The sequence below is a fragment of the Haliotis asinina genome, chromosome 8 (genome assembly GCF_037392515.1).
Source record: "Haliotis asinina isolate JCU_RB_2024 chromosome 8, JCU_Hal_asi_v2, whole genome shotgun sequence".
Classification (NCBI taxonomy): Eukaryota; Metazoa; Mollusca; class Gastropoda; order Lepetellida; family Haliotidae; genus Haliotis; species Haliotis asinina.
Window position 1 is genome coordinate 23258798 of NC_090287.1, and position 22578 is coordinate 23281375.

At 42.4% G+C, this 22578-nt stretch overlaps 2 protein-coding genes across 2 annotated transcripts in view; one reads left to right on the top strand and one right to left on the bottom strand.

Moving 5' to 3' along the window:
• Positions 1-715: 715 nt before the first annotated feature.
• Positions 716-14067, bottom strand: LOC137294326 (cobalamin binding intrinsic factor-like). Its single transcript, XM_067825323.1, has 4 exons — positions 13679-14067; positions 3088-3261; positions 2530-2651; positions 716-2008 (listed from the first exon to the last, which is right to left on the bottom strand). The coding sequence occupies exons 1-4, from the start codon at positions 13837-13839 to the stop codon at positions 1938-1940; spliced, it is 528 nt and encodes a 175-aa protein (XP_067681424.1). The 5' UTR covers positions 13840-14067; the 3' UTR covers positions 716-1937.
• A 7942-nt stretch (positions 14068-22009) lies between these two features.
• LOC137295157 (mucin-5AC-like) overlaps positions 22010-22578 on the top strand; it is a 28038-nt gene continuing 27469 nt past the window's right edge. Inside the window, exon 1 of the mRNA XM_067826479.1 lies at positions 22010-22126. Within this exon, the coding sequence (XP_067682580.1) occupies positions 22010-22126 (117 nt within the window). The remainder of the gene's footprint in view (positions 22127-22578) is intronic.

Here is a 22578-nt window from a genome sequence, read left to right on the forward strand (position 1 = left end):
GAATGTGAAAAGTTTCCTGAATACAAATGAGATACCTTATGAATGTAAAAAGGTGGTTGAATACAAATGAGATACCTTATGAATGTGAAACGTTGGCTGAATACAAATGAGATACCTTATGAATGTGAAAGGTTGGCTGATTACAAATGAGATACCTTATGAATGTGAAAGGTTGGCTGAATACAAATGAGATATCTTATGAATGGGAAAAGTTGGCTGAATACAAATGAGATACCTTATGAATGTGAAACGTTGGCTGAATACAAATGAGATATCGTATGAATGTGAAAGGTTGGCTGAATACAAATGAGATACCTTATGAATGTGAAACGTTGGCTGAATACAAATGAGATACCTTATGAATGTGAAACGTTGGCTGAATACAAATGAGATACCTTATGAATGTGAAACGTTGGCCAATACAAATGAGATACCTTATGAATGTGAAAGGTTGGCTGAATACAAATGAGATATCTTATGAATGGGAAAAGTTGGTTGAATACAAATGAGATACCTTATGAATGTGAAAAGTTGGCTGAATACAAATGAGATACCTTATGAATGTGAAAAGTTGGCTGAATACAAATGAGATACCTTATGAATGTGAAAAGGTGGTTGAATACAAATGAGATACCTTATGAACGTGAAAAGTTTCCTGAATACAAATGAGATACCTTATGAATGTAAAAGGTTGGCTGAATACAAATGAGATACCTTATGAATGGGAAAAGGTGGCTGCATCTTTAATACAGACGTAAGCTGAGTACATGTCGTTCAAGATAACAGATGTCCAAGTAGAGGGTAAAGTCGTTTAGTGAGTTCTTTTTTCAGTACAGCCACGTTTTCAAGATAACTAGAATTAAGTGATTGTCAACTGAGAGCTGAAAGCTGACTGTTAAAACGTGACATAACTGATCACTTTTCAGTTTAATTCCAGCAAACTATCTAAAGTTTTTCCAATGCTTACTTTCACAACCTGATTACTTCCATTGTTGTAGGGATGTCTTCATCATATCACTTCGTTCCTTGTCAAAATCCGGGGTAGAATAGGCATTCAGCAACCCATGCTTGCCATAAAAGGCGACTAAGCTTGTCGTAAGAGGCGACTTACAGGATCGGGTGGTCAGATTCGCTGACATAGTTAATACATGTCATCGGTTTCAAACTGCGCAGATGAGTGATCATGCAGTTGATCACTGGAATGTCTGGTCCAGACTCGATTATTTACAGACTGCCACCATATAGCTGGAGTAAGTGCGGCGTAAAACTCACTCACGTTGTTAAAATCGCGAATCATCCACAGTCATATCAAGAATACATGAAATCAAAATGCATGGTTTATCTCTCATGGTACCTGTCATGTACATTTTCCACAAGCGTAGTTATCGTCTGAATCCGTCTAGGTACACTGACAGGGCACTCTCAAGCAAGAGGATTTGATAGAAACGAGCGGGTGGGTGTGGGGTGTTCGTGCAGGGAAACATTCGTGTGCCTTTATCGTTGGGTCCAGTTCCATGGACAAGTGGATTGAGCGTATGTCCGGGGAGTGGAAGGTAGGGGGTTCGATCCCGGCCTCGTCATATAAAAACCCGTTAAAATATGGTCCTTGATGTTTCCCTGGCACGAAGGAGGAAGACAGAGGTTGGCCAGCACGGAGTTAACATACTGTGTCTGTGTGGTTTATTCCTGTTAAAATGAGCCATCACTAACCACAATTACTGGGGAATAATCCAAGGATCTGCATACAGTGCGACTGAGTTTAGAGGACAACATACAGAAGGAAACTTTTATAACATATTGTGAAAATACAATCCTTTGTGCGTGAAGTGTTGAGGAAGTGTGTTGAAGAAGTATGTGAATGTTATTGTGCATGTTGTTGGACTCAAAATGTCCAATTTCTCTTGGTTAGTTATCACAGGTTCAGAGAGAGTGCAGTTTTAATGGTCTACGGTCTGCGTGAAGTTGAAAATGACGGTCTCCTGATGTATGGGGATGTGGCTGCTTACACCTGGAAAAACAACATTCAGATTCATATTTTACTCCACTGTGATACGCTAAACCTTAAACATAGCCACATATAAAATAAGAGCAAAATGGAACCTGCAACATATGTCATATTTGGGATTTCACTTTCTTAGTAAAGTACGAATTCTAGTACTTTTCTGGTTGAGTCCCATCCGGGATTCGAAACGCCACCCTCAGAGTCAAACACCTAATTGCTGAGCGGACTATCTAGCGGGCTAAGATTTTTTCTGAATAATTTGAAGCTAAAGTGTTGGGAAGAAAGTGAAAGTCAGCTGTTCTATATGATGTCAAATAATATAACAATAATCACTCTGATCACAGAACTACACAACTCATCTCGATAGTGCAAAACTACACAGGCTGCTGTCATAGCCCGGAAAATCAGCATGTTATTGTTTTGGTAATACGCAGTATAGAAGGAGTTGAACACCCACAGGGAATTTCTACATTAATTCAACCTTCTGTGTATATTTCTTTACCCATGGATTGATGTTGACTCCTTACCTTTCTTGAGCATCTCCATGTTCTGATCTAGGATTTGCCACCAAGTCTTGAGATCAGAATTGGACGTCAGGCCATTGATGGTTTGCACATAAAAGCCATACTGTCCGTACGCCCCAGCAAACCTACACCATTCCAACAGTTTGTATAAGAATAGGGTAATGCGAATTATTTCCTTCCGACGACAATGCAAGACAGAGAGATTTCAATCTATTAACATGTCATAACAAGACATAATTGGTTTTGACCAAACAAACATACATTATCAAAGGTTGAAAATGGTTACCGAAAAAAATGAAGAAACTCTGGGCCCAAAACGCAACGATACTCACATAAAATGAAGGTTGAACAAACATTCAGTTGTTTGAGCTTAAGCAACCGCCAAAGATGGGTATAAACGTCTTTATATGGGCAGTTTACAAAACTGAAATACTATTCTAGCCGTCATCCAAACCAGCTTAGTCACTTGCTCAAATTCAAAAGAAAGAGCAACGAAGTTTGGTAAGTGTTGTACATGTTCATGATATATTGTGACTCATCCTTTTAATATTAAACATTTACCTGAATTCCTTTTGTTTTTTCGCTGCCGTCTCCATGAAGAAGATGAGCTCTCTTTGTCTCATACCAAATAATTCAATGGTATGATTGAAGAATGGTTCCACTATTGAGTTCTGTATGTTGATTGCAACATCGATCTCAGGGCCACAGACACCACATGGCGTCATATAGACGGCCCTGAAACAGAGGAAAACACGAATGTATGGAGACTCCAGTTGTAGTTGAGAGAACATAAAAGCATCAAACTTCAAGTCTCCTTAACAACATTTTCGGACACTTCTGAGAAAATGGCCCTGACGTTGAAGAACAAGAAGCAAGAACAAGAATTGTAACTAGATGAATGGGCAAGGCCATAAATAGATGAATGTACAAGGATTAGACAAGAGACGCTGGTAACTGGATGAATGGGTTAGGATTAGGCAAAAGACGTTGGTAACTAGATGGGTGGGCAAGGATTAGACAAGAGACGTTGGCAACTGGATGCGTGGACAAGGATTAGACAAGAGACGTTGGTAACATGGAAGATTCATGGACATGAGGTGACACGACACGTTGGTAAGTAGATGAATGGACAATGTCATGCATTAAACAAAAGACAAGTCTTTGAAGGGCATTTAGAAGTGAAATGCATAAGGATGAAGATTTTATGGATATCAACTTCTTTATATGAGAACACAACGTTTCGGAGTTAATGCTTACTCCTTCATCAGGTGATGAAGGAGTAAGCATTAACTCCGAAACGTTGTGTTCTCATATAAAGAAGTTGATATCCATAAAATCTTCATCCCTAAACAAAAGACGTTGGTATCTAGATGAATGAGCACGGATTAGACAAGAGACAATGGTGACCGGATGAAGATAAGAGAGAGATAAGAGATAAGATAAGACTTTATTACATTCACTTGCTCACAGAAGTAACAAATGTACATCAGTTAAGAACACAACACACATATAAATATAAATATGAATATAAAACGTGAGTAATTATGCCATTAAGATGATTAATTGAGATCATATTGTGAAACTAAACTGGTATATGTATTGTAATAAATTATTAATCACAGGTGCTATTTAAAAGTTTAATACTACTTGGAATAAAGGAATTTGTGGCACGGTTGGTTTTAAGTTTGGGAATCAGAAATCGGCGACCGGAAGGTAAAAGGGAATAGTATGAGTTTAATGGGTGTGTTTCATCAGCGATAATCTTATGTGCAAGGGACAGAGCACGGGTTTCATATGAGGAAGATAGATTTACAAGGGGAGTGTTTGCAATCTTCAAGGCGATGTTGGTAACTTTTATCAGTTTGTTTTTGTTTTTAAGGGAGAGGGATTCGTACCAGCACTGAATACCAAACGATAAAACAGAGTGAACAAAACAAGAATAAAAAAGTGATATCAGTTTGACATCGACATTAAAAGATCTAAGTTTCCTCATGAAATATAATCGCTGTTGACACTTCTTGTAGATAGAGTCCGTATTATTGTTGCAGTTCAATTTGTTGTCGATGATAGTACCTAAATACTTATGTTCTGATACTTGTTCAACAATACTGCCTTCAATACAAATGGGTTCAACTTGGTCCACATTTCCATTTGACCTAAAATCAATTACCAGTTCCTTTGTTTTCGCAACGTCAATCTCAAGGAAGTTATCATGACACCACGTGACTAAGTTATCGATGTCCTGTCTGTACCCGTCCTCACTGTCCGTAGGGAGGGCCACTAGTGCCAAGTCGTCGGCGAACTTGATATTAGAACATATACTGTCACTGGCCACGCAGTCATTCGTGTATATAATGAACAGAAGGGGAGAGAACACACATCCCTGTGGGGCGCCAGTGTTGATGGTGATGGTCGGCGACGTTATACCATTGGCGAGCACATTTTGTAGTTTGCATGTGAGGAAGCTGCTAATCCATCGTATTATTGAATGGTCAATGTTGAGGTGCATCATGTTCCTTGCAAGAAGATGCGGTTTGATCGTATTAAACGCAGAACTGAAGTCTATGAATAAGACCCTCACATATGATCCTGTCTTCTCTAGGTGGTCATAAATTTTCGACAGAAGACTGACTGTGGTGTCCTCCACGCCAAGTCCTGTGCGGTAGGTTGTGACCTTGAGAGCTTACATAGCTCGTATTTGAGTTCTTGCGTGAAGTCATTGTAGTCGAAGCGTCCATTAAAGGAGTTGAGATCCAGAGCGAAAGTAGGATTATCCGCACTGGTTGTATGGTCTTTCTTGTTGTCTGAGTCGATTATAGTGTTAATACTTTGCCACATTTTCCGATTGTTGCCTCCATGGAATTCTTTTGGACCTTTTGGACAAGGATTAGACAAGAGACGTTTGTAACTAGATGAGTGGGCATGATTAGACAGGAGACGCTGGTAGCTGAATGAGTGGGTAAGGCTTAGACAAGAGGCGTCGGTAACCAGATGAATGGGCAAGGATGAGACAAGACATGTCGGTAGCCAGATGAATGGGCATGATTAAACAAGGGACGTTTGTAACCAGATGAATGGGCATGATTAGACAAGGGACGTTTGTAACCAGATGAATGGGCATGATTAGACAAGGGACGTTTGTAACCAGATGAATGGGCGTGATTAGACAAGGGACGTTTGTAACCAGATGAATGGGCGTGATTAGACAAGGGACGTTTGTAACCAGATGAATGGGCGTGATTAGACAAGGGGCGTTTGTAACCAGATGAATGGGCATGATTAGACAAGGGACGTTTGTAGCCAGATGAATGGGCATGATTAGACAAGGGACGTTTGTAACCAGATGAATGGGCGTGATTAGACAAGGGACGTTTGTAACCAGATGAATGGGCATGATTAGACAAGGGACGTTTGTAACCAGATGAATGGGCGTGATTAGACAAGGGGCGTTTGTAACCAGATGAATGGGCGTGATTAGACAAGGGACGTTTGTAGCCAGATGAATGGGCGTGATTAGACAAGGGACGTTTGTAGCCAGATGAATGGGCATGATTAGACAAGGGACGTTTGTAACCAGATGAATGGGCATGATTAGACAAGGGACGTTTGTAACCAGATGAATGGGCATGATTAGACAAGGGACGTTTGTAGCCAGATGAATGGGCGTGATTAGACAAGGGACGTTTGTAACCAGATGAATGGGCATGATTAGACAAGGGACGTTTGTAACCAGATGAATGGGCGTGATTAGACAAGGGACGTTTGTAGCCAGATGAATGGGCGTGATTAGACAAGGGACGATTGTAACCAGATGAATGGGCGTGATTAGACAAGGGACGTTTGTAACCAGATGAATGGGCGTGATTAGACAAGGGACGTTTGTAACCAGATGAATGGGCATGATTAGACAAGGGACGTTTGTAACCAGATGAATGGGCGTGATTAGACAAGGGACGTTTGTAGCCAGATGAATGGGCATGATTAGACAAGGGACGTTTGTAACCAGATGAATGGGCGTGATTAGACAAGGGACGTTTGTAACCAGATGAATGGGCGTGATTAGATAAGAAACTTTTGTAATTAGATGAATGGTCAAGGATTAGGCAAGAGACGCCGGGAGGCAGATGAATGGACATGATTAGATAAGAGACGTTGGTAACTAGATGAACGGGCAAGGATTATACGGGGTATTGGATAGGACAAGAGACGTTTAGAAAGCCGATGTAAGGGCAAGGGGTTTTCAAGAAACGTTACCCAGACGAAAAAGTGTAGTGCATCACGGAACCGCTCTAAACCTGTTGATGTAATGATCCATGAAACACAGTTAACACAACGAGAAAGAAAGAGGTGCCCATGAAACGTTTTCAACCTGATGCAATGGGACCAGGGAGCGGTGAAACGTTGTTAGCTCTTTCTATGCAAGCCTTACAACCAAATCACTCCAAAACATTCACATTTCAGCCGCAGGATGAATTTTCCGTGCTTCCAGATATGATCATATCATTTGAATTTTTCAGTCCCTACATTGGCTCCTCATCTCTTACAGAATCAACTTATTCAGATTATCAGAATCAATTATCAGATTCAGTCATAAAATTATCGTCATTCAAGACTGCATCCACAATGAAAACATTCCCGCTTATGTCTGTTTATCCATCTCAGCAAAGCCTCCAATGCCTTAGTGACCCTACTAGCACCACGAAATCACAACACACTCTCTAACCGTGCCTCCACTTTCTAAGCTTTCGAACTCACTACCCTACAGGTATTAGTTATACTTCATCCAAGGACACTTTCATGTACCTCATCAACTCTAACCTTTTTTCTGACCGCATAAAAGTAGAACTGTCTGAGCCACCCGTCGTTCGTACTTCACATTAGCAATGTATCAAGGCCCTATAGCTGTGAACAAGCGCCATTGACCATCTTTGTGGCAGATATCAGGCGCTATTCTACTCGTAACGTATGATTACTAACCAGATGAAGGGGAGCTAGGTAGCCACGGAACGTTGTCAACTTGATGAAGGGGAGCTAGGTAGCCACGGAACGTTGTTAACTTGATGAAGGGGAGCTAGGTAGCCACGGAACGTTGTTAACTTGATGAAGGGGAGCTAGGTAGCCACGGAACGTTGTTAACTTGATGGAGGGGAGCTAGGTAGCCGCGGAACGTTGTTAACTTGATGAAGGGGAGCTAGGTAGCCACGGAACGTTGTTAACTTGATGGAGGGGAGCTAGGTAGCCATGGAACGTTGTTAACTTGATGAAGGGGAGCTAGGTAGCCACGGAACGTTGTTAACCTGATGAATGGGAGCTAGGTAGCCATGAAACGTTGTTAATCAAATCGGAGGCGAGCTAGGTAGCCGCGAAACGTTGTTAACTTGATGAAGGGGAACTAGGTAGCCACGGAACGTTGTTAACTTGATGAAGGGGAACTAGGTAGCCACGGAACGTTGTGAACTTGATGAATGGGAGCTAGGTAGCCACGGAACGTTGTTAATCAAAGGAAGTGGAGCTAAGTAGCCACGGAACGTTGTTAACTTGATGAAGGGGAGCTAGGTAGCCACGGAACGTTGTTAACCTGATGAATGGGAGCTAGGTAGCCACGGAACGTTGTTAACTTGATGAAGGGGAGCTAGGTAGCCACGGAACGTTGTTAACCTGATGAATGGGAGCTAGGTAGCCACGGAACGTTGTTAACCTGATGAATGGGAGCTAGGTAGCCACGGAACGTTGTTAACTTGATGGAAGGGAGCTAGGTAGCCACGGAACGTTGTTAACTTGATGAAGGGGAGCTAGGTAGCCACGGAACGTTGTTAACTTGATGAATGGGAGCTAAGTAGCCACGGAACGTTGTTAACTTGATGAAGGGGAGCTAGGTAGCCACGGAACGTTGTTAACTTGATGAATGGGAGCTAGGTAGCCACGGAACGTTGTTAACTTGATGAAGGGGAGCTAGGTAGCCACGGAACGTTGTTGACTTGATGAAGGGGAGCTAGGTAGCCACGGAACGTTGTTAACTTGATGAATGGGAGCTAGGTAGCCACGGAACGTTGTTAACGTGATGGAGGGGAGCTAGGTAGCCATGGAACGTTGTTCACTTGATGAAGGGGAGCTAGGTAGCCACGGAACGTTGTTAACCTGATGAATGGGAGCTAGGTAGCCACGGAACGTTGTTAACCTGATGAATGGGAGCTAGGTAGCCACGGAACGTTGTTAACTTGATGAAGGGGAGCTAGGTAGCCACGGAACGTTGTTAACTTGATGGAGGGGAGCTAGGTAGCCATGGAACGTTGTTAACTTGATGAAGGGGAGCTAGGTAGCCACGGAACGTTGTAAACCTGATGAAGGGGAGCTAGGTAGCCACGGAACGTTGTTAACCTGATGAATGGGAGCTAGGTAGCCACGGAACGTTGTTAACTTGATGAAGGGGAGCTAGGTAGCCACGGAACGTTGTAAACTTGATGAAGGGGAGCTAGGTAGCCATGGAACGTTGTTAACCTGATGAATGGGAGCTAGGTAGCCACGGAACGTTGTTAACTTGATGAAGGGGAGCTAGGTGGCCACGGAACGTTGTTAACTTGATGAAGGGGAGCTAGGTAGCCACGGAACGTTGTTAACTTGATGAAGGGGAGCTAGGTAGCCACGGAACGTTGTTAACCTGATGAATGGGAGCTAGGTAGCCACGGAAGGTTGTTAACTTGATGAAGGGGAGCTAGGTAGCCACGGAACGTTGTTAACTTGATGGAGGGGAGCTAGGTAGCCATGGAACGTTGTTAACTTGATGAAGGGGAGCTAGGTAGCCACGGAACGTTGTTAACCTGATGAATGGGAGCTAGGTAGCCACGGAACGTTGTTAACCTGATGAATGGGAGCTAGGTAGCCACGGAACGTTGTTAACTTGACGAAGGGGAACTAGGTAGCCACGGAACGTTGTTCACTTGATGAAGGGGAGCTAGGTAGCCACGGAACGTTGTTAACCTGATGAATGGGAGCTAGGTAGCCACGGAACGTTGTTAACCTGATGAATGGGAGCTAGGTAGCCACGGAACGTTGTTAACTTGATGAAGGGGAACTAGGTAGCCACGGAACGTTGTGAACTTGATGAAGGGGAGCTAGGTAGCCACGGAACGTTGTTAACCTGATGAATGGGAGCTAGGTAGCCACGGAACGTTGTTAACCTGATGAAGGGGAGCTAGGTAGCCACGGAACGTTGTTAACTTGATGAAGGGGAGCTAGGCAGCCACGGAACGTTGTTAACTTGATGAAGGGGAGCTAGGTAGCCACGGAACGTTGTTCACTTGATGAAGGGGAGCTAAGTAGCCACGGAACGTTGTTAACTTGATGAAGGGGAGCTAGGTAGCCATGGAACGTTGTTAACCTGATGAATGGGAACTAGGTAGCCACGGAACGTTGTTAACTTGATGGAGGGGAGCTAGGTAGCCACGGAACGTTGTTAACTTGATGAAGGGGAGCTAGGTAGCCACGGAACGTTGTTAACCTGATGAATGGGAGCTAGGTAGCCACGGAACGTTGTTAACCTGATGAATGGGAGCTAGGTAGCCACGGAACGTTGTTAACCTGATGAAGGGGAGCTAGGTAGCCACGGAACGTTGTTAACTTGATGAAGGGGAGCTAGGTAGCCACGGAACGTTGTTAACTTGATGAAGGGGAGCTAGGTAGCCACGGAACGTTGTTCACTTGATGAAGGAGAGCTAAGTAGCCACGGAACGTTGTTAACTTGATGAATGGGAGCTAGGTAGCCATGGAACGTTGTTAACCTGATGAATGGGAGCTAGGTAGCCACGGAACGTTGTTAACTTGATGGAGGGGAGCTAGGTAGCCACGGAACGTTGTTAACTTGATGAAGGGGAACTAGGTAGCCACGGAACGTTGTTAACCTGATGAATGGGAGCTAGGTAGCCACGGAACGTTGTTAACCTGATGAATGGGAGCTAGGTAGCCACGGAACGTTGTTAACTTGATGAAGGGGAACTAGGTAGCCACGGAACGTTGTGAACTTGATGAAGAGGAGATAGGTAGCCACGGAACGTTGTTAACCTGATGAATGGGAGCTAGGTAGCCACGGAACGTTGTTAACCTGATGAAGGGGAGCTAGGTAGCCACGGAACGTTGTTAACTTGATGAAGGGGAGCTAGGTAGCCACGGAACGTTGTTAACTTGATGAAGGGGAGCTAGGTAGCCACGGAACGTTGTTAACTTGATGAAGGGGAGCTAAGTGGCCACGGAACGTTGTTAACTTGATGAAGGGGAGCTAGGTAGCCACGGAACGTTGTTAACTTGATGAAGGGGAGCTAGGTAGCCACGGAACGTTGTTAACCTGATGAATGGGAGCTAGGTAGCCACGGAAGGTTGTTAACTTGATGAAGGGGAGCTAGGTAGCCACGGAACGTTGTTAACTTGATGGAGGGGAGCTAGGTAGCCATGGAACGTTGTTAACTTGATGAAGGGGAGCTAGGTAGCCACGGAACGTTGTTAACCTGATGAATGGGAGCTAGGTAGCCACGGAACGTTGTTAACCTGATGAATGGGAGCTAGGTAGCCACGGAACGTTGTTAACTTGATGAAGGGGAGCTAGGTAGCCACGGAACGTTGTTAACTTGATGAAGGGGAGCTAGGTAGCCACGGAACGTTGTGAACTTGATGAAGGGGAGCTAGGTAGCCACGGAACGTTGTTAACCTGATGAATGGGAGCTAGGTAGCCACGGAACGTTGTAAACCTGATGAATGGGAGCTAGGTAGCCATGGAACGTTGTTAACTTGATGGAGGGGAGCTAGGTAGCCACGGAACGTTGTTAACTTGATGAAGGGGAACTAGGTAGCCACGGAACGTTGTTGACCTGATGAAGGGGAGCTAGGTAGCCACGGAACGTTGTTAACTTGATGAAGGGGAGCTAGGTAGCCACGGAACGTTGTTAACTTGATGAAGGGGAGCTAGGTAGCCACGGAACGTTGTGAACTTGATGAAGGGGAGCTAGGTAGCCACGGAACGTTGTTAACCTGATGAATGGGAGCTAGGTAGCCACGGAACGTTGTTAACCTGATGAATGGGAGCTAGGTAGCCATGGAACGTTGTTGACTTGATGGAGGGGAGCTAGGTAGCCACGGAACGTTGTTAACTTGATGAAGGGGAGCTAGGTAGCCACGGAACGTTGTTAACCTGATGAATGGGAGCTAGGTAGCCACGGAACGTTGTTAACTTGATGAAGGGGAGCTAGGTAGCCACGGAACGTTGTTAACCTGATGAAGGGGAGCTAGGTAGCCACGGAACGTTGTTAACTTGATGGAGGGGAGCTTGGTAGCCATGGAACGTTGTTAACTTGATGAAGGGGAGCTAGGTAGCCACGGAACGTTGTTAACTTGATGAAGGGGAGCTAGGTAGCCATGGAGCGTTGTTAACTTGATGAAGGGGAGCTAGGTAGCCACGGAACGTTGTTAACTTGATGAAGGGGAGCTAGGTAGCCACGGAACGTTGTTAACTTGATGAAGGGGAGCTAGGTAGCCACGGAACGTTGTGAACCTGATGAAGGGGAGCTAGGTAGCCACGGAACGTTGTTAACTTGATGGAGGGGAGCTTGGTAGCCATGGAACGTTGTTAACTTGATGAAGGGGAGCTAGGTAGCCACGGAACGTTGTTAACTTGATGAAGGGGAGCTAGGTAGCCATGGAGCGTTGTTAACTTGATGAAGGGGAGCTAGGTAGCCACGGAACGTTGTTAACTTGATGAAGGGGAGCTAGGTAGCCACGGAACGTTGTGAACTTGATGAATGGGAGCTAGGTAGCCACGGAACGTTGTTAACTTGATGAAGGGGAGCTAGGTAGCCACGGAACGTTGTTAACCTGATGAATGGGAGCTAGGTAGCCACGGAACGTTGTTAACTTGATGAATGGGAGCTAGGTAGCCACGGAACGTTGTTAACCTGATGAAGGGGAGCTAGGTAGCCACGGAACGTTGTTAACTTGATGAATGGGAGCTAGGTAGCCACGGAACGTTGTGAACTTGATGAAGGGGAGCTAGGTAGCCACGGAACGTTGTTAACTTGATGAAGGGGAGCTAGGTAGCCGCGGAACGTTGTTAACTTGATGAAGGGGAGCTAGGTAGCCACGGAACGTTGTTAACCTGATGAATGGGAGCTAGGTAGCCACGGAACGTTGTTAACTTGACGAAGGGGAGCTAGGTAGCCACGGAACAACAACGTTATCCTGTGGTAATCGTTAGATGAATCCATGAAACCTCGTTAATCCGAAATAGGGAAGGGATGTATGTCATAAACATAGACAAGTACAAGTCAGTTACATGTAACTGTTGAACATCAGCCTCTTTGTCATCATTTCACACCTAAAATTAAATGTTATGATGAAGACTAGATGTGGCTGATGTCAAATGCCTTGTTAAATGTCAAATGTTCTTAGTCTTGTTATAAATGACCAGCAATGGAAAGACCCAGAATATATCGGCATGGTATGAAGTATATATTTGTCCTTTTCGCGTCACGCTTGAAAGGCACACTCTTCATATTTGCAGTACGTTCATTGTATTTCTCACGTAGTTTAAACTTCCTGGTTGTGTGCAGCCAGCCGTGTCAGTGTATACAGTAGTGTAATATGTACAGGTATGTACATCAAGGCACAGTACAAACACGATTGTATTACATCGTGTCTACAGAGAGGATTGACGTGTTTTTTAAACACAGCATAACAAGATATGTTTACATATGACTAACATCCCTCTCCGTCATCTTTAGAGAAAGACAACGATACCTGGTCTCGACACAGTCGTGGATACATTGTGGGATCTGATATCATACTCCGATTGCCCCTAAATACAGATAAGTCGCAGTTTAAACCCATAGGGCAAGGTTTCTCTGTAGGTTAACTAGGTTTAACCAGAGAAGTTAAATCATTTCCGTATATGACAGTTTAAAGTTTACAGACTCATGTGCAATTGCACATGTATATTAATAATTTTCTTATGTTCTATTTCAAAATCATGTTGCAGCATTAATACTACCTTCAAAGCATTTAGAAATTACTACTGCACATGAGTCAAATAATACTGAATATGACATGACAGTAACTAAACAACAACAAAAGATGCGTGACATGAGTGAGTGAATGGGAATGTCCACCCTACCCTGAGGTTGTAGACGGAGTTGTGGATCTTGTGATGGTGGAGTTCCCGTTACTGCCGCTGCCGGTTGTGGTGACATACAGAGTAGCCCCGAGTCCAGCAGCTACGAGGATGGACGAAATCACACCTACCACAATGCCGATGTTGCATTCGGTTTGCGCCATGTTGTTGTCGGGTCCCGTCTAAACGTTCATACAACTGGTAGACCAGCTTACGATCTGAGAAGGACCACGTGACCCATTTCTATTCAAAGGCTGACTACGGATGGCTAGTCTTGTGTTATTCTTTACATTCACTATGTGGATCCTACACCCATGGACGTAGGCTCAGGTGATGGTCGCGTTCAGGGTTCGTTTTAGTGACAGTGTGACATCGGGCGTAATACTGAAATAGCTTTCAAACAAAGGTCGCATTGACTTACGCTGCAGAACATGAATTCAACAAGGAAAGGCCATTCGATATTGATGTGTTTGAAAGCACAATTCCATTCCAGGCGTGGTACCAAGACAGAAACTTGTTTTTTTAAAAAAATAAACTGGATGCCCATGAAGACCCGGGCTAGATTTGATCTTCAGCAACCCATGCCTTTTCGTACGAGACGATTAACAGGATCGGACAGTGAGACTCGTTGACATGTTATCGTGCACAGTTTGCAAAAATCGATGCTCATGCTGTTGATCACTAGCTTGTCTGATTTACAGACCACCGCCCTATAGCTGACATATAGGGCCACTCACTCCTTTTAGATGATGTCATGCAAACATTAGTTTATAGTGGAACTGACGCTTCTTCAGTTCAGTTTGAATGTAATGTAAACACTAGTCCATGCTCCATGCGCGTGCGTGTGTGTGTGTGTGAGAGAGAGAGTGTGTGTGAGTGTGCGTGAGTGTATGTGTGTGAGTTTATGTGTGAATGTGTGTGTGTGTGAGTGAGTGTACGTGTGTGTGAGTGTGTGTGAATGTGTGTGTGTGTGTGTTCAGAAGGGTCGCAACTACTCCTCCGCCTCCCCCCATCCCGCCCTCCTTTCAAAATTCCTGGACCCGGCCATGTTTCCAACTTTTATAGCTAATATGGACAGAATTATCATTGAAGCGCCCGTACGTTATGAGAAATGAGTGGACCACTGTAGGTTGATAATGCCGCAAAATATTTGACGACGAGCCAATATCAAGCCCCTTAAGCTTGTTAGGTGACGTGCGAGCGTCCTAATGATAATTCTACCCATTTCAGCTATAATGCTGAATAAATGATGAGGCTTCAGAACAATGTACATCTGTCAATCGGCTGCTGAAACTAATCGGAAGAATGTCGCTTATCTCAACTCAACCATGCCTGTCGGACTGATAGGCTCAGACATCTGTAACTTTCAATGTACCCCACAAAGATAAAGAGGTGCACGTTTCTGTTCCTCTCTCGAAACCTTTGAGCTATTGTCATTTTAGATTTAGATCATGCTAAAACAGTTTGTGATATTGCTTGTCCGAGACATCATTCTCTTGTCATATACGGTGTTTTCTGAACGAAAAAGACTTACGGGAATAATATCTTATGTCGTCTGCCGGTGCATTTCTTTATCTCTGCTATCCGGAGGATATCTCTTGAAGTTTATACCTTCACATCAGGTTAATCAATGTGCATAGATTTGCCTTTTAGCTGTTTTGAAACTTATAATTTTATTTTTGCTGTTTCCATGGAAACAAGATTTGTAGAGAGAGAGAGGTTTATTTCTGCAAGGGGGCCATAGGCCCATTATACATGTTACGCCAAGTGCACAGTTGAACAAGCCCCGATATAATCGTTGACTTGAATGTCATCGAGAAGGGTTCATGTCAGGATGTAAGGTTATTACAATCGCAAGAGCGCATTACGTGCTTTAAGAGCTAGGTATTAATATTTTCCAAGATCATTCATGACGACTATTTTCTTTGACATAAACAATTGAAACAACTTCTCATATGATGGGTGAATGTAGTACTATTTAGGAATAGTCGTTTCTCTCAGATCATTATAGAATGGACACTCAAGGCAGAAATGATACTCATTTCCTACAGATGAAATGACACAAAAAGGACATAAACGATCACTTCACTCCAGACCAACGCGTCTACCGTATTCAGTCATCAACATATGACTTGAACTCCGGAACTCTAGATTTGATGCGGCTGATCTAAAGCTCGTAACAGACATTATTATTATAATATTGCATCGAAAGACGAGTTTAGGAAAGCACAAACGATCAACCCTCCGTGATTGATAATCGTGATCGATACACCTTTGTTTGAATAAAGACATTAAAACAGTGATATTTCCTGCATTTTGGTAAAAACCAAACATTTCCGAATCCATAACGGTTTTGAATACTTTTCACAGTCAATGCCCAACACTGTAGTCCTTTCTCTTCAAGGCTATGTTGATATTCATAAATATGCTTTCTTTAAGATGACATTATAAACTTGTTAGATCAGTCTAGTCCAATATTTAACAATTTTACAGTATATATTCACTTTTAATGAGTACCTGCCAAGTTCTGCACGAGCAAAAATATTTGTCGTGGATGTTTATAACGTTAGGTGATGTGTGAAGGCCCCATACATCACTGCCATATAGCAGAATTGGTAGAATTGAATTGTCATGAGCAGGTAGATTAGAAATGTTAGGTATTGAGGATCTGAGTATGGATAGAACTTTCCACGCCTGTTCGGCCAGAACCTTTTGAGTGATACCATGAGCCTGAGCTTGACAAGTGAACCCCAAGATACTTCTATGAGGGGACAATTTCTAGGTTGTTATCATTAAGAAAAAAACTTTTCACCTTTCTTTAGTCTGCCACCTTTTCTAAACATAACTATTTTACTCTTGGTTACATTAATTTTACGCTTCCATTTATCACAGTATGTAGCTAGCTTATCCAATCTCTTTTGTAAGTCACAGACTGCAAAGTCAAATAGTACAATATCGTCAGCAAAGAGGAGTATGAATAATTCAATAACTTCCAGACTGATACATCTCTGAGTATCTGATGTTAGGCTTTCAACAATATCATTTACGAAAAACGAGAATAGAAAGGGAGATAACTGACATCCCTAACGGACGCCACAAGAACAAGCGAAAAAAGATGTGTACCCATCATTCTTCGAAACACATGATTTTACAGAATCGTATATGCTTTTAAGCAGTCGAAATGTTTTGCCTTCGATGAATCCCTGTCGATCGCAAGAACTGTTACTGGCATGGAAGGCACGAAGCAGACGTGGGCGTCGAGTTGCTTTTTGCGCAGAGAGGCATTCGTCATCATACCAGTTGTCTCCCTTGTCTTCAGGGTATGCTGACAGATCACTCTTCTTGCAGTAGTCAGCACAGGACTTGACAGTGGCATGAAACAAAGTAGAGGCACTGCTAATATCATTGTTTGCAATATGGTAATTAAAGTTATGTACAACATCAGGTTGCAAAAAACCGCCAGTTGCGAAGATATTCCGACAGAGATTGAACCTTCCATTAGAATGTGGTCTTTGGTCCATGGAAACACGACTTATCTTGCCCAGAGCATATCACCAATAGTATGCTTACTTGCTACATCAAACTTAATACACAAGTTAATGATGGTCCACTTCATTGAGACCATTCAATGATAATATATATTATGTAATCAGAGAATGGCAGAGCCTTTGTCTAACATGCATATAAAGTTTGGTGTCAAGGAGAAGATCTTGTGAGCTGCTGATCCTTGTATCTCTCTTTCTCTCTCTCTCTCTCTCTCTCTCACACACACACACACGCATTCACGCACGCACACACAAAACACACGCAAAACACACACATACATATAGAGGTAGGAAACGGGGCTAGGTGAGCTGTGTTCACTTCAACACTTCCTTTTAATCTCCTCTGCAAACAGCGTACAAGACTGGGAATGTTTGTGTCGTTCTATTTGTGTGTTTATTCAGAAGATCAAACAAAACCGAGAGTATATGTATAGCCGATAGTTAAGTCCGAATATTCAGAATCGTATCGTCGTTTGTACATATACATCCTTGAGGTCAAAGAGATAGCCAATGTCAAGACGGTGAACTTGTTGGTGTGAGTGACCCACCTGGCCTTACCCCCTGGGCGGGGGAGCGTTATCGCACCTTGTGCACCCACGTGGGTGGGACGTTCACTGCCCACCCAGCGTTAAACACACGAGTGAAAACTGACGGTTAACACATGGTCAAAAATAGGAACTTTGGCAGCGTTCCATAAATAAGTCACAGCATCATAAATAATAGCAGCACTTAGCTAGGAAAGACGCGGACCTGGTTTTAAGGAGTAAACACCGCAACCGTGTGCACCACGCTATCCATTGTATATGCAAAACAAATAGACCACTGAATGCAAACAATGAACGACTAGACCTTAGAGGGTGAGTGAGTGAGTGGGTCGGTGGGTGAGTGAGTGAGCGAGCGAGTTTTACATTCCATCAATATCAAGAAAAAATCAAACCAAACACACATGTATTGTCTTAACCCTACATGTTCTAAGATTACATGTAATTTGAAAAGTTTATTGATTCGACAATATTTCAGTGATTCCCGCCCTTGCTTCCTAATCCTGGTAATCCGGCACTACATGCTATCTCGCAGGGTCCGTGGGTATTGTAGTCGCCTTCAGGATACCAGGGCCAGTGGAGGTATTTGGTCTGTGGTCATAATACCCAGGGTAACTACAAGACGATGATATTCACCTCTCCACTTCAGACAGCATTACAAATATTGATCTTTGGATACCATATTCCTACCGACTAACTTTACCTCCCTGCACACAACACAAATAATCTATGTACATATGATGTAAGGTTGATTTAGTATTAAGTTTGTTTCTTTTGTTTTGCCTGTTTAACCCTGTCACAATATTCCAGCTCTATTTGCAGGACATGTCAATAGTATTATCTGGACATGACAAACCAGTGACTGCTATTTCGAAATATCTCTTTATTCCAGCACTGAAGAAGAGCGACACAGGTCTATAGTACAAAGTATGATAACAATTATGGTATACAATCACAGTGTTTGAAAACGTTGTTTTCTATGTGCAAAAGCATGGTGGATATATATACCAACTTTGCGAATAGCATTGGTATTATTGGAGTTCATTAACAAATTTAAATTTAAAAATGGTAGGATATGAATGGTAACATTGTGGTAGAAATGTTGTCCTTAAACCGGTGTAGTAAGGACACACCGGCAAAAAGTGAAACTCATCTTCATTTACATTTAATGTGCTTTCTCCCTGAATATATAATATCTGCCATTCTCCACCATAAGCTCATCTAAAGCTGGATAATGAAACGAGGAATTTTCCGAGATTGGTATCGTGGATGTATTGCTCTGCATTTAAAACACATTTAAAAGTACTGTAAAATGGACTTGGGCCGTTGTATTAAAGACGAATAACGCTTCCCCGACGACGATCTTTATTCTTTTGCTTTGTTTGGTGTTTACAGTTAGTCTGACCAATATTCCAGCTATGTGAGGGCTATGTATATGATAGAGACTGGACCAGTCAAACCACTGACCACACCGTGCGCTTCCATCTATGTAGTTGGGTAGTTAGTGGTTACTTATGATAAACATAGGTACAGTTCTAACCCGGTTTCCAAGAGCAGAATTCATTTAAGGAACAGGCAAGTTAACGGTCACAATACGGGGCTGATCCGTGAGCGAGCTACTGCCGCTTTAAACAAAATTCCCTAAATATCTCTGCAGGAGACACAAGAAAATGGGAATCGAACCCGGGTATTCAGCGTTACGATTAAGCACCTTAACCATGAGGTTACCCCATGGATCCTCGTATCTGACAACGTTCGCATGGTGGTAGTGTTGGTGGTAGTTACACAAAAATATTTGGGATATTCTGATGGTAGTATTGGGTATGGTCTGATAGAACTACTGGGTATAGTGTTATGGTTTTGTGTTTGGTGTAGAGGGTGGAACAGAGGTATAGGGGCATAGTTGATGGTTGTATTGGGCGTAGCGAAGGGTCTATTTGGATTGTAGGATTGAATATATTGTATTGGGTATAATCTGATGATTGTAGCGGGTTATATCAGGTGGTACCATCAGGGTGTATTTGGATGGTGGCGTTTGCATTGGATATCATATACTTGTTGCAATGGGTATAGTCCGAAGGGGGTATTGAGTATAGTCTGGTGGTTATGTTGGGTATCATGTGATTGTAGTTTTGGGTATAGTCCGATGGTATTATGTGGTAATATTCGAATGATAACATAGGGTATAATCTCAGAGTCATATTCGCTAATTCAGTGTGTGCGAAATAGTAATTTTGCTTGCTCGTCGGGCTGGCTATGCCTACATGTTGCTAGCCCACAGCATAATTCACAGCCTGTCCGAAATTTGAATGTAGACGCGGGTTTCATCTATAAACTGCTAATATTATGAAAATTTGTGTCGCATCATAATCATGCATGATTTAAAAGTGTGTTATATCTTAACATACCGGGGAAAGTGATATATTTACAAATGACCCGATGAAAATTCACTAGCCAGTCGGACCAGTGACTGTGGAAATTTACTGGCCCGACTGGATGTTTACTAGCCATGAGCTAGCGGGCCAGTGGGTATTCCGCAAACTGGTTATATTTGGTATGGTCTGATGGTAGTAATGACTGCGTGTGACGGTAACTGAGCGTCTCTAACACTGTATTTCATAACATTTGATGCATCGCTTGCATCACGTTGAACAGCAACTGATTTCGCAGATATCACACTGGCAACATGTTGATGCATCCCGTATACCACGAATGCATCGCCTTTACCACAACTGATTTTAAATGACGCAGGACTTAGACAAGAATGGACATCAAATGATTCGTCACACACGAAAGTAGGTGATGTGCGACTCGATGGGTCATGATAATATGAACTACGATTTAAGCGTTTACAGTTAGTTTATACATACATGTATATACTCATTGATGTATCTTGCTTGTTACAATTCACCTGACAAAGGGGCAAGAAACAGCCCAGAAACGTTGTGACTTACAATGGAGTAGAAGTTATCATCAATAAAATTTGTGTTTTACAGGTGTAATATCGTGTCCCAATTACAGTTTACCGGGGACAATAATTGAAGATGACACGCCAATTTCCGGATAATACGTACGACAAGAACCCAACACATACACTGATAACCAACCAACCAGCCAAGAGACAAAACTATCTTTGTCGTCAACACGCCGACTAGATAACTGAGGATCGCATGAGGATTTTCTTCCGTTAATAACACTGACAGCGGCGATATTAAAGACACCTTTGTCAAAGTCAGTAATTCCATAAATATATATTTGGGCTCTCAGTCCACTTGAGACGTGGGTTTCTTTGAGTGACAATCACCGAATACTGTTAGCATATCTGGATAATCATTTGTGAGAGAACAAGTCATTTATCGTGACACTGGTTCAGTATCTACCATCCAACCTGCAGGTACAGTGGCAATTATTCTATGCTTAAGGCCGCATTGATCTTACTGAGAAGTAGATACTCCTATATATAACATCATAATACTTTCTATAAGTGTAACTTTAACTTTACAATATATATATTAACTTAAACAACATACATAAAGTAGATAGTTATATGTACAACATGACAGTACTTTTTATGTGTGTAACAATAACAATATATATCAAACAGATGTTTCTATATATAACATAATAGTAATATATAGATAAGTGTAACTTTAACATTACGATACATATTAACGCATAACATTCGCAAACGTCGAACATGGTAAGGTTGCACCCAATCATGACATTGTAAGTTATATTTACGAAATTATATTTATTTGACGATACATAGTTTTAACATACCGTTTTCACAATATTCAACATTTGTACAGTACTTAATCCATAATATGGTATCTTTAAATACATAAAAATACCTTTAAATGCCCACACTTGTCAGTGTTAAGACAACCCTTCAATGTTTCAACTAGAAATGCTGTGTAAAGAGTTGAGCTTGTGCGATTCATCTCGACAGGTAATCGACAGTCCGATTGTTCTAATCAACGCATGTTATGTTGTGAAATACTGATGTTCTAATCAACGTATGTTATGTTGTGAAATACTGATTGTGATTGTTGCTGTGAATGTAAAATATATATTACTCAGCATTTATCTAAAAACCTTTCATTGGTTTATCATTTCAAGTAAAGTTGAAGCCAAATTGTAGTTTCTTTAATAACAATCCCTCGTCTCTTAAAGTCAAAGAGAGAACGGTTAAAAGAAGGTTAAGTAAATTAACGGCTAAGTGAAATGCGACCTTAATAATTCAGGAGATGAGGTACACATCGGTCCTCTGTCTCCTGTGTCTTCTATGTCTCCGTGTGTTGGCTGATGAGACACATCATTTCTGTGGAGGATCCCTCAGCTTCAGCTTCATCAATGAAACACGAGTGAGTGTCATACGTCATGAGTGTCGACGATAACGACATTGATGGTGCGCTCTGTTTTCTGATCTACCTCACATAGATGATGTGTATGCAGTCAATAGTCGCTGTATATGTCGTAAGATTCAAGTCCGATTCAAATCAGATTTTTATCGACCTTGGTATCTAAATGTGACCATGTAGCAAACCTTCTAAAGGTTCGTTAATGGCCAAAACATGTTTACATTGAGATTTACACTTCTTTGTTTCTAGTAAGACCTTACAATAAGGCTGGAGTTCAATACAAAGGTCACTCTTTCGTATTATTTCACGCTTCACCTAAGGTCATCAAAGCTTTAGGTAAAAAATTCACTCTTCGCCATGGGTGTTGCTAACTGATTTTGTGGAAACAGTGTGTGTACAGTGAAGTCTGTTTTGTTTTTATTGGTTTGACTTTAACAAAATGGGCCTGCAGATTT